General features: G+C 55.2%; 2 protein-coding genes across 3 annotated transcripts in view; one reads left to right on the top strand and one right to left on the bottom strand.

Moving 5' to 3' along the window:
* GNAO1 (G protein subunit alpha o1) overlaps positions 1-16,691 on the top strand; it is a 352,130-nt gene that overhangs the window by 12,683 nt on the left and 322,756 nt on the right. The window lies entirely within an intron of this gene.
* On the bottom strand, positions 11,099-13,794 carry LOC142831099 (uncharacterized). Its single transcript, XM_075940403.1, has 2 exons — positions 13,650-13,794; positions 11,099-13,034 (listed from the first exon to the last, which is right to left on the bottom strand). Exon 2 carries the CDS (start codon positions 12,967-12,969, stop codon positions 11,989-11,991), a length of 981 nt encoding a protein of 326 aa, XP_075796518.1. The 5' UTR covers positions 12,970-13,034; positions 13,650-13,794; the 3' UTR covers positions 11,099-11,988.

Genomic DNA, 16,691 nt, shown 5'->3' with positions numbered 1-16,691 from the left:
CCACAGAGGCTAAGGTGTGACTGGACGGCTACGGGTCGGCGGAGTGGAGCCAGACCCAGGGCGGGCCGCGGAACCCGAGAGCGGGGGTGTTTTGGGGTACCAGCCCCCCCTGCTACCACTGAGAGGGTGCCTCTCAGTGTCAGGGCCCTGGGTCGGGGTCCGGAGAGATGGAGGGCCCGAACCCCCCACTCCGCCCGGAGAGCCAGAATCGAGGGATACCTTGAGCGCGACCTAGGGGCAGACAGGAGGGGCGGCGGCCCGGACGGGTGACCCCGTGACAGTAGCGTACACTATTTTGGCTCCTTTGTGTTTGCGAGAATTTTTTCCCAAGTTCTTTACTGAGGCTTTTCAAATTCCCAGAGGCTTTTCAAAGGAATTCTGTCTGAGTAAAGACTTTGGGACTGGAACCTTTGTTAATGAACTAGCTGGAATAGCCAATAGCTATTAAATATTTAGATGGTGCTGCAATGGAGCTAGCACATTTAGCTGATAACCAAAAGGATGGTTTGGAGCCTATTCAGTGATGGGCACAAATACGAACCTAAATAAAAAGTGTCTGGTATCATCCTGCTGACGTGCCTCAGTCTAAAAAACACAGAAGGCCCAGCAAAAATAATGTATCCCATTCCTGTGACTTTATGGCCATAGAGTCATAGAAATGTAGGGCTGGCAGCGACCTCAGAAAGCATTTAGTCCAGTCTCCACCCTGAGGCAGAACTAAGTATTATCTGGGCCTAACCTGTTCTTAAATACCACCAATGATGGAGATTCCCCAGCCTCCCTAAGCAATATTTTCCAGAGATCAACTATCTAAGTATCCCTTGCTGACGTTTAAACTCATTATTTCTTAGCCTGTCCTCAATGGATAAGAAAAAATTAGCGCACTCTGCTTCATAGAAACCTTTTACATACTTGAAGATTGCTACTATGTTGCCCCTTAGTCTTCTCTTCTTGAAACTAAACAAATCCAAATTTTTCCATCTTTCCTCACAGGACATGTCTTTTAGTCCTTTAAACATTGTTGTTGATCTTCTTTGGGCTTTTTCCAGTTTCTCTATGTCTTTCCTGAAGTGTGATGCCTAGAATAGGGTACAGTAGACCGTTGAAGCCTTATCAGGGCTTAGTAAAGTAGAAGAATTATTACTCATGTCTTGCTTACAATGCTCTTACCAATGCATACCAGAATAATGTTCGCTGTTTGGCAATAGTATTACATGGTTGACTCCTATTTATTCTTATGGAGAATACTTTCCCTTTCAAGATCTGAGCTCAAGAGTTCTGTAGTTCTCTTGCAACATTTAAGGACATCACTGTTGCCTTCAAAAAAAGAGCCACGAGTCACATTTTCATTGAGACTTCACCAGCTTGCCCACCATCCTCCTAGTTGACAGAACAATATGTATTGAGTGACACTCAACAGCCAGAAGTGTCACTATTGAGTAGCATGCCCAATCTGCTACGGAAACTGCCTTTACATCTTTGCCAGTGTTACATCTGATGGCTACTATTTAATTCAAAGGAAAAGACAATGAAGACAACTGAAAAAATAATTTAGGCTGAATTTAAAATGTTTTTCGAAATTAAGTGGAAGAATCACTACAAATGCAAAATTGTCTGCCAGGACTTGTAGCATGTTTGCTTTTAAAAAAAACCCTCACATCTTTTCTTGTCATTTTCTTCTTGCCAGTGGGTAACAGGGGGAAGGCAGTGCAACACAAGTAAATACCCCATATAGGTGAGCAAATAATCTACAATTAATCATCTGGTAAATGTAGCATCTTTTTCTGCTCGGGGAATATCTCCAAGAAGGGTCTGATTTCTTTAAATTTTTTAAGTCACATTTTAAAATATTTGTAGTATGTTTTAACCTGTGAAATGATAAATATTGAATCCTGTTTTGTCAAATGGTTGTGCCTCAACCCTACCCCTGGAAGGGAGGTGAAGTCCAAGCTGATTGGCATTTGGGAATGTGGTGAATCAAGAGAGTGGCTGAAATGCAGCATAGTTGCTGGTTGCTGGCCCTACAGTTACACATGGCAGCTGCAACATATATACTTTAAGCCATTTGTTGCTCCAATTCTATGGGTATGTCTACACAGCAGCACTATGCAAGCATTTACGTCAGTGTTTCTTAAATTTTTTGACAGAGGAACACCAAACAATATTTTTTTTAATGAGGAAAACCAAGGATTTTTTATTGAGCAAAAAATAATTAAAAAAAAAAGGGCAGGGGGAAAGTTATTGAGAAAAAAAAAGATTACCTGCCCCTTTAAGGGTGGCCATTTTGAATTCTATTGTTCTCCACGGCACACTGATGTGCCACGGAACACAGTTTAAGAAACACTGATCTACACAGCTAGCCTGTTATTTCAAAATAATGGGTGGCTTATTTCGGTGTTCGTAAACCTTATTCCATGAGGAATAATGCCTCTTCCAAAATAGCTGTTTCAAAATAATGCCGGTGTAGACAGGGCTGCTGGAGTTATTTTGAAATAATTGGCCTCCAGACCTTCCCACAGTGTCCTGCTGGGCCCTCTGTCTACATTCATGAAAACTCTGTAGGCTCCCCCTTCCCCTGGACCCCTTAAAGCTGCAGCCTCAGGGGAAAGTGCTTGTGGCAGACAGCAGTCCCTGACAGCCCCGAGCCACCTAGCAGCTGCCACTGTGTCGAGGTAGCTCAAAATTAGCAAATCTGCTGTTCCCATTAAGCCCTTCACTGCTCCCAGTGAGCAGTCCCCCTGCTTACAGGACCGTGCCTGGGAACGGAAAAGACACATGCCTTCCTGGTCTGGTGTGGAGATCCTGGATCTTATTGAGGTTTGGGGCAATGAGACCAAACTCCAGGATCTCCGCACCAGACTCTGGAATGCTGATGTCTATGGCCGCATGGCCCAGAGCCTGGCTAGCAAAGGGCACATATGCACCCAGGAGCTGGTGCGGATGAAAGTGAAAGAGCTCCACCAGGCATATGCCAAGGCCCGGGAGGGCAGCTCCTGCTCTGGGGCAGAACCCTACATCTGCCCCTACTATGAGGTCCTGCACTGCATACTGGGGGCATGGCAGTCCCTTCCCCTCCCCCCCCCCCCCAGTAGTGGACTCAGAGCTCGAGACGCTCATCATCGCCCTCCCAGGGGACAGAGACATGGAGGAGGAAGAAGAGGAAAAGCCGGATGAGACCAGCACAATCACTCTCCTGACCCTAGAGCCAGTACTCCATGCTTTGGATGTGTCCCAGACATTGTCCAAGGCTGGGGAAGCCACATCAGGTGAGTGCTATCATATTCCCTACACACACATGTGGAGGTACTGGTGGCAAGGGGCAGCTGCATGCTCCTCACTCAGCCGTTGCAGCCTGGGGATCACACAGCAGCCTGTGCACATGGGAGCATGTGGAGTGCTAGTCCAGGGCACACAGCCACAGGAGACTGCACGAGAGGACCCTTGTGCTATTGGTCACAGGGTGTCTGGCGAGGCCTGCCATACTCCTGACACTGGAGTGGGACACCCTGCCATCACTAGAAGGAGGCTGGGGACATGGACACGGACACACACACACACACACAGCATTGCCACACATGGCACATGCCCACACTCTTGGGGCAGCATCCACTCCCATGGACAGTGCAGGAGTGTCTGCTGCTCACACACCTCCCCCCAACACCCTGCCTCCTCTCTCCCCCAGTGGGCAGGGATACAAGTTCTCTCCCTGCAGGACGCTGCCACTGCCAGATCCGGCGTGTGCATGGCCCGGAGGGAAGCCCAGCACCCCCAAGGCACCCCTCCCACCCACAGGATCCTGGTTTGGCCGGCACCTTCTCATGCCTGCTTGTCCCAGAGACATCACTGCCCTGCCCCCCTCCGCCTCCCGCCGTGGCACTCGGCTGACTTCTGCGCTGCTCAGCCAGGCTGCCGGGTGGGAGCAAGTGGTGCAAGTGACCGTTTGGGCTCCGCACTCCCCATGCAGCACGGGGAGTGTGGAGCCCAAACAGCCATTTGGGCTCTTCACTCCCCCGAGTGAGAGGCAGGGGGAAGAAATGAGAAAGATAGAGACAGAGGGAGAGGCAGGAGGTGGAGGAGAGCTGAGAGAGAGAGAGAGAGAGAGAGAGGAGGCAGGAGGAGGAGGAGAGAGAGAGAGAGAGAGAGAGTGAGAGAGAGAGAGAGATCGGAAGCTCAGGAGAGAAGACCAACATGGAGGAGAGACCTGAAAATCCCGTCTTATGATGGTCTAATTGGCTAGTTTCAAATAGTCTTCTTGATAATTTCGAATTTTTTTTGGCCAAATTCTTGTCAGGTCTGATTAAATCGTCATTGTTTTTACCTCGTAATGTGGCTGACGAAGAGCTCGTACTAGGAGTAGGAGAAGTGTCAGCTCTGCCATTTTCTTGTTGTTCGCTTGTGCTCGCATTATTAGTATTATCTTCAATCCGCGATTTCTTTGCAGGAATTTTTTTAAGCCACTTGTCCATTTTGTGAGGGTTAGTTTAGTTAAAACTAGATAATATAATCCTTAAATCCACTTAACCGGGCACCCGTAAACTGCAATGCGACGCAATACGCTGAAAGCGAACAAACGAGTGAGGGCGCCACTGTCAATCTTCCATGTTGTGGAACTCCCACTCTTCCCTCAGGATACCTCACGTCAGGGGCGGGCTGGCAATCAAAATAGGCCCGGGAAATGGGTTGAGAACGGCCCATTTTTTCACATCAAAGAATTTTTTAAAAATTTACTCTTTGACCCCCATTTGCCACACCCCCTGACTCCCATTAGCCAGGCCTCTGGAGGTAACACGCTTGGGCCAAGATGGACACATGACCAGAAGTAAAAGGTGTCATGTGACCCCCCAAGGGACTTTTCCCACCATCCTCCTACCAATAGGCATTAGTTTGGCCCCCACCAAACCCCCCTCATGCAACTATCCTGCAATTGCATTAACCCGATGTGTGTGTGACATTACCTCGGGGGCGGAGAGGCTGGGGGAAGTGTTCCCTCTAACAGTTTCCTCCCATGAGCAGAATGAATTTTGTGTTGTGCACCAGTACTGAGTTCATGTGGCTTGTTTGGATGTGCCACTGTGGCACCCAAGTTATTAATAAATATCTTATAAACCTCGACCTTTTCCCTCTGCTGCCATGTCTCCCCTTGCTCCATCATCTCTCCTGGTGCCTGCTGCCCCCCAGTCCCTCACCCTCCTCTGCTGTCCTGACTCCTGCCCTTCTCACTGCCCTCAGCCCTCCTGCAACCTGCCCCCCTCCACCAGCCCTCCACTCCTCCAGTAGCCCCACTCTGATCATGTGAGCTACCCCTCCTCATCCCCTCTCCTAAGACATTTGTCTCTCCTCCACCCTGTCTCTTGGTGCTTTCCCCTTTCTTCTCCTGACTTGCCCCCGTCCCCTCAGCACAAGCCTCTTCATTTCCCACCCTTTACCCCTATCTTTCCCCCTTCTCCTCCCCCACCTCTGCCTTCCAATTTGCAGGGCTGGAGTCTGTGATCGGGCCTCAGAAGTTCTCACAGCCCTGGCCCCAGCTGCTTCCAGGTTTTCAGACCACGTGCTGGGCCCTGTGGTGCAACGCCAGGCTGGGCGGTTTTAAAGACCCGGGCCGTGACGTCACGCCACGCCCGGGCATCTCCCCTCTCAGCTGTTGCATGGCGTTTGAGCATGCCGCGCATACGCTCCCTGGGCCTCACCTCCCTCGGCCCCACTGTGCCCCGTACATGGCTGGCGCCGGGGAATTTTCTTCCCACACCCAAATGGATCGTCTTGTGCACCCCACTTTGGAGACCACTGCTCTACACAGCCCAGCACCCTGGCAGCCCTGGGAGTGGCCACTTTGTGAAGGGTGGGATGAGAAGAAGCCATATGGGGTAGGGGGTTGCCAGCTCTCTCAGAGTGGATGGACTGGACGTCATTTGCTGCAATGGCAACCAGGCTATCTGGTCTGTGAAAGCAGGCAATCCTGAAGCAGGGCAGGGTGGGAGGCTCATCTGCTGCCTCAAAGGAACAGGCAGGTGGCGAGGAGCAGTGTGAGTGTAGGCCAGAGGAGCACAAGGCAGCTGCACTGTCGGGCAGGAGAGAAGTGGTGCTTTGAAGTGGAAACTGCTACTTCTCTTCAGCCACCAGCTGTGCAGCTGCCCTCTGTTCCTGCCGAGTCCTCTGGCCTGTGGTCACTCTGCTCACTGCCACCTGATGAATAGGGTCTGAGCACTGAGCCACAGCGGTATGTGTGGCCAGGGGATGGAGCTGGTGCTGCCCGACGCCGTTTAACATCTCATCCCTAGGCATACACAGCCAGCACAGGACTCTGTCTGTGTATGCTGAAGCCTCTTAGCAACCCTTTTAAACTATCTTAAATGAAGGCTTGTTCCCACATCAGTTAGAAGCAGGTTTTAACCCAGCCCTTAACAAGATTATCCACATAACACAGAACCAGCCACCAGTTCACTTCTGCTCTTCTCTGGCATAATCTTCCACAACCAGCAACAACTAGAGCCCTGGTAACTAGGGTTGCCAGGTGTCCGGTTTTCTACCGGACAGTCTGGTACTTGCACCGTCTGTCCGGTAGAAAAATTCAGAAAATACCGGACATATGCAATGTCCGGTATTTTCTGAATTCCTGGCTGGGCGCTGGACGGGAACCTGGTGGGGGCGGGGGAGCGACTGGGAGGCGGAGCCGCAATTGGCGCTACGAGCCTCTGGTTGCGTGCAAAAGCCGGGCGGGGTGGGGCGGGGCGGAGGCCAGGACTCCCAGCCACTCTCCCCGCCCGGCTTTTGCACTGGACCAGAGGCTCCCAGTGCCAATCGCGGCCCGCCTCCCAGCTGGGAGCCTCTGACTGCATGCAGAAGCCAGGCAGGGGGAGTGGCTCCTGGCCCCTCCCCCTGCCCCCGCCCCCGCCCCTGCCCGCACCTGGCTTCTAGTTTTAAATGATCCAAAATATAAGCTTTCAACACTATGCCACACTTATCATTGTAGTATTTGAGCATCTAATAAAGCTCACCATTGAAGATATTTTTCCTGTGATAAGGTTCAGGGGTGAAATTCTGGCCCAGTGAAGTCAATGAGAAGTTTATCTTGCTTTTCTAAAGGTCTGTGATGAAGGAGAACTGTGCCCAGAAAGGAGATGTGCAAAACCTTGTTGGACCCCAGAATAATAGGAGATCGGTGCAGAGTGCGGTACTACTTTGGGATGGGGGATAGGAGAGAAGTGGTTTGCTCACTGTGTTTCAGAGTACTGGTAGGAAGAAGCAAGTGACTTCTTAGTGAAAGCATAGCATGGACATTGACATTATGATAATTTATGATACCATGGCGATGGAGAAACCAGATATGTGAGGAGCTTAGACTAACGGAGGGAAGATACAGTCACTTTGGTCCAGTTTCACCAGTGAATCTAAATGAATCAATGATGGTACAATTTATGTTGTAACAGAATTACCTAGCAGATACAGGAGTCTCAAGAAGTGACTCTGAGGGTATGTCTAGACTACATGCCTCTGTCGGCAGAGGCATGTAAAATAGGCTAACCGACATAGTCAATGAAGCGGGGATTTAAATATCCCTGGCTTCATTAAAATAAAAATGGCCGCCGTGCTGTGCCAGATCAGCTGATGGTCGGCATAGCGCGGCAGTCAAGACACGGATCGGTCGACAGGGAAAGCCTTTGTTGACCGTTCCCTTATGCCTCGTGAAATGAAGTTTACAGGAGCAGTCGACAAAGGCTTCCTGTGGCGGGTTTTAAGGGTGCGAGCCTCGCACCCCCGAATCCCCCCGGACTGAGCCGGCGGGCTGGGGTGGGGCTCCGCGAACCCACCGCCTTCCAAATGCCCAGTTCTCCCGCCCCCGGGGGTTCGCGGGCAAGTCTGGCCCCAGGTGCGATCACCCCTCGCCCCAAGTAGGGCCGAGGGGGTTCAGCGGACCCGGACCTGTAACGTCCCGGGCGGCCCCCGGCCGGGGGCCCGACCGGGGCTCTTGAGCCGTCCCTCTACTCTTTGTCCCCTTGCCTCGTTGCCCCTCTCCGCGGGGAAGGGGAGGGGTGTTGCGTTCGACCGTCGCTGCCTTTTTGGGCTTGCGCCGAGGTCGGGGTGTGGGGGGGAGTGGGGGACCCGGGCCCGCCCTCACCACCGGGTCCCAGCCCGAGGCCCTAAGTGAGATGGGTGCTTTAAGGCGCTCCCCTCACGGCAGGCGGGGCAGCCGCCCGAAACTCGCCTGCCCACGGGCGCCAAAACGGCCCCGCCTCGGACTCCTTCCACCCCCGATGCTCCGGCCCACTGGGCCGGGGCAGAGTCGGGTCACTTACCCCGTCGTAGCCGCCGGGTTCGTCCCAAAGCGAGCCTCCAACTGCCGGGGTCGTCTCCCTTGGTCGCCCGGAAGGCCGGGTGCTTGGGGTGCCGGGAAGCCAGGGTGGCTGCCCGCTCGCTTCCCCCTTCTTGGGCGTCCCGGTGCCCTTGTTATGGGCGCAGCTGGGTGACGTCGGAGCCGTCAGCCCCGCCCCCTCCGGCGGATCCCCGCGCGGCTCCGGCCGGAGCGTGCCTGCGGCTCCTGCCCGGGGCGCGAACCGGGGCGCCCGCGCCGGACGTCTCCCGGGCCCCCGGTGCTTCCCCCGTCCCCTCCGGCGCGCGCCCGCCCCCGCCTTTAGCCGCTGCGGGGCCGGCGGCGCCGCGCCGAGCGGCTTCTGGCCGTCCTTGGCCGCCGCTTCCTGTCGGAGCGGGGGGGCCTCCCCCGCCCCTAGTGCGGACCCTGCCGGGTCCGTCACACACCTCCCCCCTTTGGAAGGGTCGCCGTCCGGGGGGGGTCCTCCTATCCGGGAAAAGAAGTCTGCGTTAAGGTGGGTGGCCCCGGGTCGGTGCACTATTTCAAAGCAATAGGGCTGCAGGGCCAGGTACCACCGCATAATCCGCTCATTGGTCTCTTTCATGGAGTTAAGCCAGACCAGTGGAGCGTGGTCCGTCACCAATTTGAATTTATTCCCCCACAAATAGTATCGCAAGGAGTCCACCGCCCATTTTACCGCCAATGCCTCCTTCTCAATGGTTGCGTAAGCTCGCTCCCGGGGCAGCAACTTGCGGCTAAGGTATAAGATGGGGTGGTCCCCATCTGGTCCCTCCTGCGTCAGTACGGCGCCAAGTCCCACCTCGGAGGCATCTGTATAAAGAATGAAGGGTTCATCAAAGTCTGGCTGCCTTAACACGGGGGCGGCGGCTAGTTTTTCTTTTAGCGTATAAAAAGCCCGCTCCGCCTGCGGGTTCCAACGTACTTTGGTGGGCTCTGAATTTCGTATCAGTTCGGTTAGGGGGGTCGCCACCGACGCGAACTGAGGTACGAACTTTCTGTAATACCCCGCGAGTCCCAAGAACTGGCGGACCTGTTTCTTGGTCGCCGGGATGGGGTATTCCCTCAGTGCCTGCACTTTGCTGAAGATAGGTTTTAGACTCCCCCTCCCCACCGTGTACCCCAGGTAAGAAACCTCATGCTGCGCGAAGCGGCATTTTTTTGGGTTGGCAGTGAGGCCGGCCTTCTGTAAGGCTGACAATACCGTTCGTAAATGTCCCAGGTGCTCTTCCCATGTCCGACTATAGATGACGATATCGTCGATGTAGGCGGCGGTGAACTCGGCGTAGGGGGCCAACACCCGGTCCATCACTCTTTGGAAGGTCGCCGCTGCCCCGTGGAGTCCGAACGGCATCGTCCGGAACTGGAACAAGCCGAACGGAGTCGAAAAGGCGGTCTTCTCTTGGGCCTGGGGGTCTAACGGAATTTGCCAATATCCCTTAGACAAGTCCAGTGTCGATATGTAGACCGCTTGCCCCAGCCGTTCTAACAGTTCGTCCACCCTTGGCATGGGGTACGCGTCGAACCGGGATATAGCGTTGACCTTCCGGAAGTCTATGCAGAAGCGTGTGGAGCCGTCCGCCTTGGGGACTAATACGATGGGACTGCGCCACTCGCTCACCGATTCCTCTATAACCCCCCATTGCCGCATCAACTGAATTTCCCGCCTTACGGTGTCCCACGCCTTTCGGGGGAGAGGGCGCAGAGGTTCCCGCACGGTTCGGCCTACCTCTGTGACGATCTGATGGACCCCCATCATGGTTCGGCCCGGGCGCGACGTGAGCGTCTCCTGGTACTGGTGGAGGAGGCTCCGCAGTTGCCCCTGCTGGGCAGGAGTCAGTTCGGGGTTCAGGCTAGCCTCTACGGGCCCCATCTCGGTTCCTCCCCATGGTCCTAGGTCCTCCTCCTCGGACGGGGGTGCGATCAGCAGGGTGTCCCGGGGTACCCATTTCTTCAATAGATTAACGTGAAAGAGTTGGGTCCCCTGGCGTCGGCCCGACAGTCTGATCTCGTAATCGACCTCCCCCACTTTCTTGATAACCTCAAAGGGGCCTTGCCATTGCGCCAGGAGCTTCGACTCTTTTGTGGGTAAGAGTAGCATAACCCGGTCCCCCGGTTGGAACTCCCGACGTCGCGCGTTAGCGTCGTAGTACCTGGCTTGGCGATGTTGGGCGTCTTCCAGGTTCCGTCGGGCGTACTCCCCCAGCCGGCTCAGCTTCTCCCGGAGCTGCGTAATGTACTGCACTGTCCCTCGTCCGGTAGAAGCTTGGTTCTCCCATCCTTCCTTCAGGAGGTCCAGAATCCCGCGGCACCGGCGGCCGTACAGCAGCTCAAAGGGGGAGAAACCCGTGGAGGCTTGCGGGACCTCCCGCACTGCAAACATCAGGCTAGGTAACATCAAATCCCACCCCCGGGGGTCTTCCAGCACGAATCGGCGTAGCATTTCCTTGAGCGTTTTGTTGAACCGCTCAACTAATCCATCGGTTTGGGGGTGGTAGACTGAGGTCCGCAGCCGGTGGATTTTTAACATCTTGCACAACTCCTTAATGACCCTGGAGGTTACATTCGGGCCCTGGTCCGTAAGGATGGCCTGGGGTAGCCCTACCCTAGAGAAGATCCGGAGCAATTCCCGCGCTAACGTCGGGGCTTTTGTGTTCCTTAACGGGATCGCCTCGGGGTACCGGGTGGCGTAATCGACAACTACCATAATGTAACGGTGCCCCCGCCCCGAGGGTTTCAGTGGCCCTACCAGGTCCATGGCAATCCGTTCAAACGGTACCGCCACTATTGGCATGGGGACAAGGGGGGCTTTTGGTACTCTGGCTGGGGCCGTCCTCTGGCATTCCGGGCAGGAGTCACAAAAGTCTCGCACAGCCCTGAAAATGCCGGGCCAGAAAAACCGCTGCAGGACCCGGTCTAAGGTTTTCTCCCGGCCGAGATGCCCTGCCCATGGGACGGCGTGCCCCAATTCCAGGACTTCCCGACGGAAGCGGGTGGGGACCACGAGTTGTTTCCGTACCCCCCCTGCGGCCTCCCTCGTGACCCGGTATAGGCGGTCACCCCATACCTGGAACTGTGGTCCCTGCGGTGCCCTCTCTTCGCCCTGCCTTTGCTCGTCAGGGGTGCCCGCTTGGTCCCAGGCATGTTGGAGGGTGGGGTCCATCCGTTGCTCGGTCAGGAAGTCCGGCGCTGTCTCGAGCTCCAGGCAGATCGCTCTCTCCTTCTCTGCTGCTGCCGGCGTCAAGTCGCCAGCCGCCCCCTCTCGGCCTCCTTCCTCCGCCGGAGGGTCCTGTCCTTTTAGGAACAGCTCGAACCCGGGCCAGTCGCGGCCGATGAGGACGGGGTACGGCAAGGTTTTGGCCTTCCCTATCGGCCAAACCCGGTCCTGTCCCCCCCCGGTCAGGCGGAGTTGGACCGTGGGGTACGCCTTCACGTCCCCGTGGACGCACCTCATCCACACGGGCTCGCCTTCTGGGTGTCCAGGGGGGACGAGGTCAGCCCTCACGAGTGTGACGGTGGAGCCCGAATCCACCAATGCCTGAACGGGGCGGCCCTCGAGCCACACTCGATGGACCAAGGGACCCCCTCTGGTTCCCCCGTCCCCTCGGGGCTCGGCCGCCGTCCCCTGGCTTAGGGTGCAGTCCATTAGGGGACATTCCCGCTTAAAATGCCCCTCCTGCCCGCACTGGAAGCAGGGCCCTCTTCCTCCTGGACGGACCTCCCGTGGCCCCCCTTCGGGTCGCCGCTCCGCGTCTGTTCTCTCGGGTGGGGGCCGGGGCCAGACCGGGGCCAACCGGGGGGGGGGTATCGCGTCCCCTGCGCCCCCCTGATGAGGGTTCTCCCCCTGGAGGCTTCCCCTGGGGCCGGGACCCCCCTACCTTCGGGGTGGGCGGGTTGGCCCGTCCGGCGCCGCCCTCTTCCCTCTCCGCGAGGAGATGGGCTTCCATCAGCGTGACGGCCTCATTGAGCGTTGCGGGCTGGTTCCGGCGGACCCACCTTTGTCCGTCCCTCGGTAAAATGTGGATGAATTGCTCCATCACCACCATTTCTGAGACCTGGCGGCCCGTCTTGTGCTCGGGCTCTAGCCACCGGTTGGCCCATTCTTTTAGTCGCTGGGCTACCGCCCGAGGCCGGTCGCCACCTCTAAACACCTCCTGCCGAAACTTCTGCCTGCAAGTCTCGGGAGAGTGCCCCACCTGATCTAGAATCGCCTCGCGGACCTTCGGATAGTTCAAGGCGTCCGCTACGGCCAGGCTGCGGTAGGCGAGTTGGGCGGGCCCGCTTAAGTAGGGGGCCAACAGCGTCGCCCATTGGTCCGGCGGCCACCGGGCGGCCGTCGCCACCCTTTCAAAAGTCGTTAAGAATGCTTCTGGGTCGTCCTGAGGTCCCAACTTCGTCAGGCGCAGGGGCAAGTTGGGTCCTTCGCCCGATGTCCCCGGGGCTCCGGCCGGAGTTCCCCATCGCCTCTCCACTGTCTGCCGCCACCGCTCCTGTTGGGCTGCTAATTCTTGGATCAGCAGCCTCTGATGTTCCTGGAACTGCGTGGTCAGCTGTTGAACTAGTTGGGCCTGTTGTTCTTGCTGGGCCTGGCGTTGCTGCTGCTGGTTCTCACTGAACCATTCGAGGAACGGTCGAGGCTCCATCGGGTCGCCCGTTCCTTCTTCGCCCCACGCGGGCTCTGTCGGCCGGTTGGCCTGTTCACGTTCGTCTATGGGGAGGGAACTACCTCGACACCCACATTCTCCACCAGTGTGGCGGGTTTTAAGGGTGCGAGCCTCGCACCCCCGAATCCCCCCGGACTGAGCCGGCGGGCTGGGGTGGGGCTCCGCGAACCCACCGCCTTCCAAATGCCCAGTTGTCCCGCCCCCGGGGGTTCGCGGGCAAGTCTGGCCCCGGGTGCGATCACCCCTCGCCCCAAGTAGGGCCGAGGGGGTTCAGCGGACCCGGACCTGTAACGTCCCGGGCGGCCCCCGGCCGGGGGCCCGACCGGGGCTCTTGAGCCGTCCCTCTACTCTTTGTCCCCTTGCTTTGTTGCCCCTCTCCGCGGGGAAGGGGAGGGGTGTTGCGTTCGACCGTCGCTGCCTTTTTGGGCTTGCGCCGAGGTCGGGGTGTGGGGGGGAGTGGGGGACCCGGGCCCGCCCTCACCACCGGGTCCCAGCCCGAGGCCCTAAGTGAGATGGGTGCTTTAAGGCGCTCCCCTCACGGCAGGCGGGGCAGCCGCCCGAAACTCGCCTGCCCACGGGCGCCAAAACGGCCCCGCCTCGGACTCCTTCCACCCCCGATGCTCCGGCCCACTGGGCCGGGGCAGAGTCGGGTCACTTACCCCGTCGTAGCCGCCGGGTTCGTCCCAAAGCGAGCCTCCAACTGCCGGGGTCGTCTCCCTTGGTCGCCCGGAAGGCCGGGTGCTTGGGGTGCCGGGAAGCCAGGGTGGCTGCCCGCTCGCTTCCCCCTTCTTGGGCGTCCCGGTGCCCTTGTTATGGGCGCAGCCGGGTGACGTCGGAGCCGTCAGCCCCGCCCCCTCCGGCGGATCCCCGCGCGGCTCCGGCCGGAGCGTGCCTGCGGCTCCTGCCCGGGGCGCGAACCGGGGCGCCCGCGCCGGACGTCTCCCGGGCCCCCGGTGCTTCCCCCGTCCCCTCCGGCGCGCGCCCGCCCCCGCCTTTAGCCGCTGCGGGGCCGGCGGCGCCGCGCCGAGCGGCTTCTGGCCGTCCTTGGCCGCCGCTTCCTGTCGGAGCGGGGGGGCCTCCCCCGCCCCTAGTGCGGACCCTGCCGGGTCCGTCACACTTCCCCTGTCGACCGATTCACGTCTTGACTGCCGTGCTGTGCCAACAATCAGCTGATCCGTCCCAGTGCGGCGGCCATTTTTATTTTGATAAGCTGGGGATATTTAAATCCATGCTTCATTGACTATGTCAGTTAGCCTATTTTACATGCCTCTGCCAACAGAGGCATGTAGTCTAGACATATCCTGAGGGTGCATTTACACTGCACTCTCAGCTCGAAATAAGATATGCAATTTGCACACTATTTCAAGACATCCTTTATCCCTCATGGAACGAGGTTTACAGGGATGCCGAAATAATGGGTCCGCTATATTTCACAATAGTTGACGCGTTCAAAAGACATAGCCTTACAGTGTAGACGTACCCTGAGAGGAAGCTGAAGAATATTCTTACTGTTCTGGGGCCAAAGCAAAACACTTGTGTCAGCAATGGTAGGAGCAGGAGGAAAGCTGCCTCTGTAGCTTCTTACAGTTATAAATAGATGGGGCTCTATTGTTAAAATGAGCTTGTGCCAGTGTCATTCTTCCTGGGCCTCAACATGGCTGTGCTAACATGCCAATAAGGAGTCTGTTAGGTTACATAACTATACATTTTCCCATCTCATCAGCCTGTAAGTTACATCATATTTAGACTCCCTGGACTTATACCCAATAGCCAGTGCATAACTTGCATCTCTTCAGGAAGTGTGTCTGAATAGAGTCCTCTGAATCTTGTCACAGGAGTCAGATTCAGAGAGAGTTATTCTGTTAAAAAAGAAACTGGTCTTTTCAAGAAGCAGGCTTCAAGCCTCACAGAACAATCATTAGTGTTATTTGACTGGTTGGTGGTTTTCTAAAAGTAGAAGATGCCCAAGAACTCCTAATTTCTGCAGCTGGTGCTTGTTGAAAACATTTGCATGGATGAGTAGAGGAGGAGGAGGAGGAGGGGGGCAAATAGGTCTTGGAGGAAAAACTGTTAAGGAGATACATATGAAAATTCAATTAAACAGAAGACGATGAAAATTCAAACTAGCACTGATATCCTGCTTAAGGCTGCTGACGGTTGCAGAGAGAGCAGAGAGCACAGAATCATAGGACTGGAATTGGTCGCTAGAGATCTTCTAGTCCAGTCCCCTGCACTCACGGCAGGAGCGCGTATTATCTAGCATCCAAATCTAACATAAAGAAGCACTGGCATGCCGAAGCACATAAAAGGCCTCCCTGAGGCATCCAGATGATCACATGGATAAAAATCTTTAAATGACTCCAAGGTAAGTTGTTTGATTTGCATCTGCAGCATGTGCAGTCTATGACCCATTCAGTAGCTTTCTCCCTGCAAGTGTTTATTTTTTCCCTTTTTTATACTGTCCATTTCATTTAATACGTAAGTCTTGGAAAACACAATGAACCTAATTCTCCATTGCACTGCACCTGAGTAGTCATTTACAACTAGTGCAAAGCAAATACTGAGTAGGTGTGCTAAGAATGGTAATGTTTTACTACAATCACTTTGCATTGATGGAGAAGCACCATCAATAACTGATCTAGCATCCAAAGGGCAGTTAGCTTGGTGTCTGCCTTTGCTCTCATATGATTACTTTTAGTTCCTGTTAGTTGACCTGAGTTCAGGGAAATTAGCAAAAGGGCTTCCATTGCTTTCAGTGGGCTTTAGCCCTACCAGCAAAGTATTGTTATTTGTAGGCATCTCAAAAACAAACCACCAGTGCAATTAGCATGTTCAATTAAGTGCTTTTTGGTGTATCTCCAGGGTCATTGTTCTTGGCAAAATCAATAACTAACCATGCCCCACAAGATAGGCAGTATTGTTGTAGCTATGGTGGCCCCAGGATAATAGAGACACGGTGGGTGAGATCATATCTTTTATTGGACCAAGTTCTGTTGGTGCGAGAAACAAAGTTTTGAGCTTACACAGAGCAATTCTGACCTGAAAAAGAGCTGTTTAAGCTCATCTCTCTCACGAACAGAAGGTGATCTATAAAAGATATGAAACCCACCCCCCCACCACCTCCCATTCTCTCTCTTAGTTTCCGGGAGAGTCACTTGCATTTTACAACTGCTGCTTTGGATACTTTGCGAAAGGAAATCAATGGTTTCTCTTTAAATGCAATAAAGAAAAAATGGAACAAGAGGCTGCTGATTATGACTGACCAGAGCTTGGATCTGATGGCCTGTTGGAACATGGACTGGCTGGCTGGCTGGCTGGGCATATCGCAAAGGATCTTTGTTTTGCTAGGCTTTGCTGGGGGATAGGGAATTGTGGTGGTCTAGTGTCGATGGGCATGTCCTTCAGTCAATGCGTACACGTTACTGTTGAGTTACTATTTTACAGTATATGTATCAGCTAAGTGGTGTGTGATTATGAATTTTAAAAATCTAAATATTGTGGCAGCCTGAGAGCAGGGGGCTGCTGAGGCCATATGGAAGGCAGATACACGGGGAGCTGGGTATGTGGTTTTATGTTCCCTGAGTAAGCTGCTAAAGACTGTGGCCCTGCCAGCCACACCTGAAGCCTGTCTAGCATCAGCCTGAAGGGCAGACTAATTGGAACACCTGCAGCCACTTAGGGTGGAGGTGTGCTCTATAAAA

Source organism: Pelodiscus sinensis, chromosome 12 (genome assembly GCF_049634645.1).
Source record: "Pelodiscus sinensis isolate JC-2024 chromosome 12, ASM4963464v1, whole genome shotgun sequence".
NCBI classification, from domain to species: Eukaryota; Metazoa; Chordata; order Testudines; family Trionychidae; genus Pelodiscus; species Pelodiscus sinensis.
The sequence above is the reverse complement of the archived record's forward strand: the minus strand, read 5'-3'. Positions and strand labels throughout refer to the sequence as shown.

Coding starts and splice junctions, on each gene's coding strand:
- LOC142831099 (XM_075940403.1), bottom strand. CDS start 12,969: ATGGAGCCTCGACCGTTCCTCGAATGGTTCAGTGAGAACCAGCAGCAG.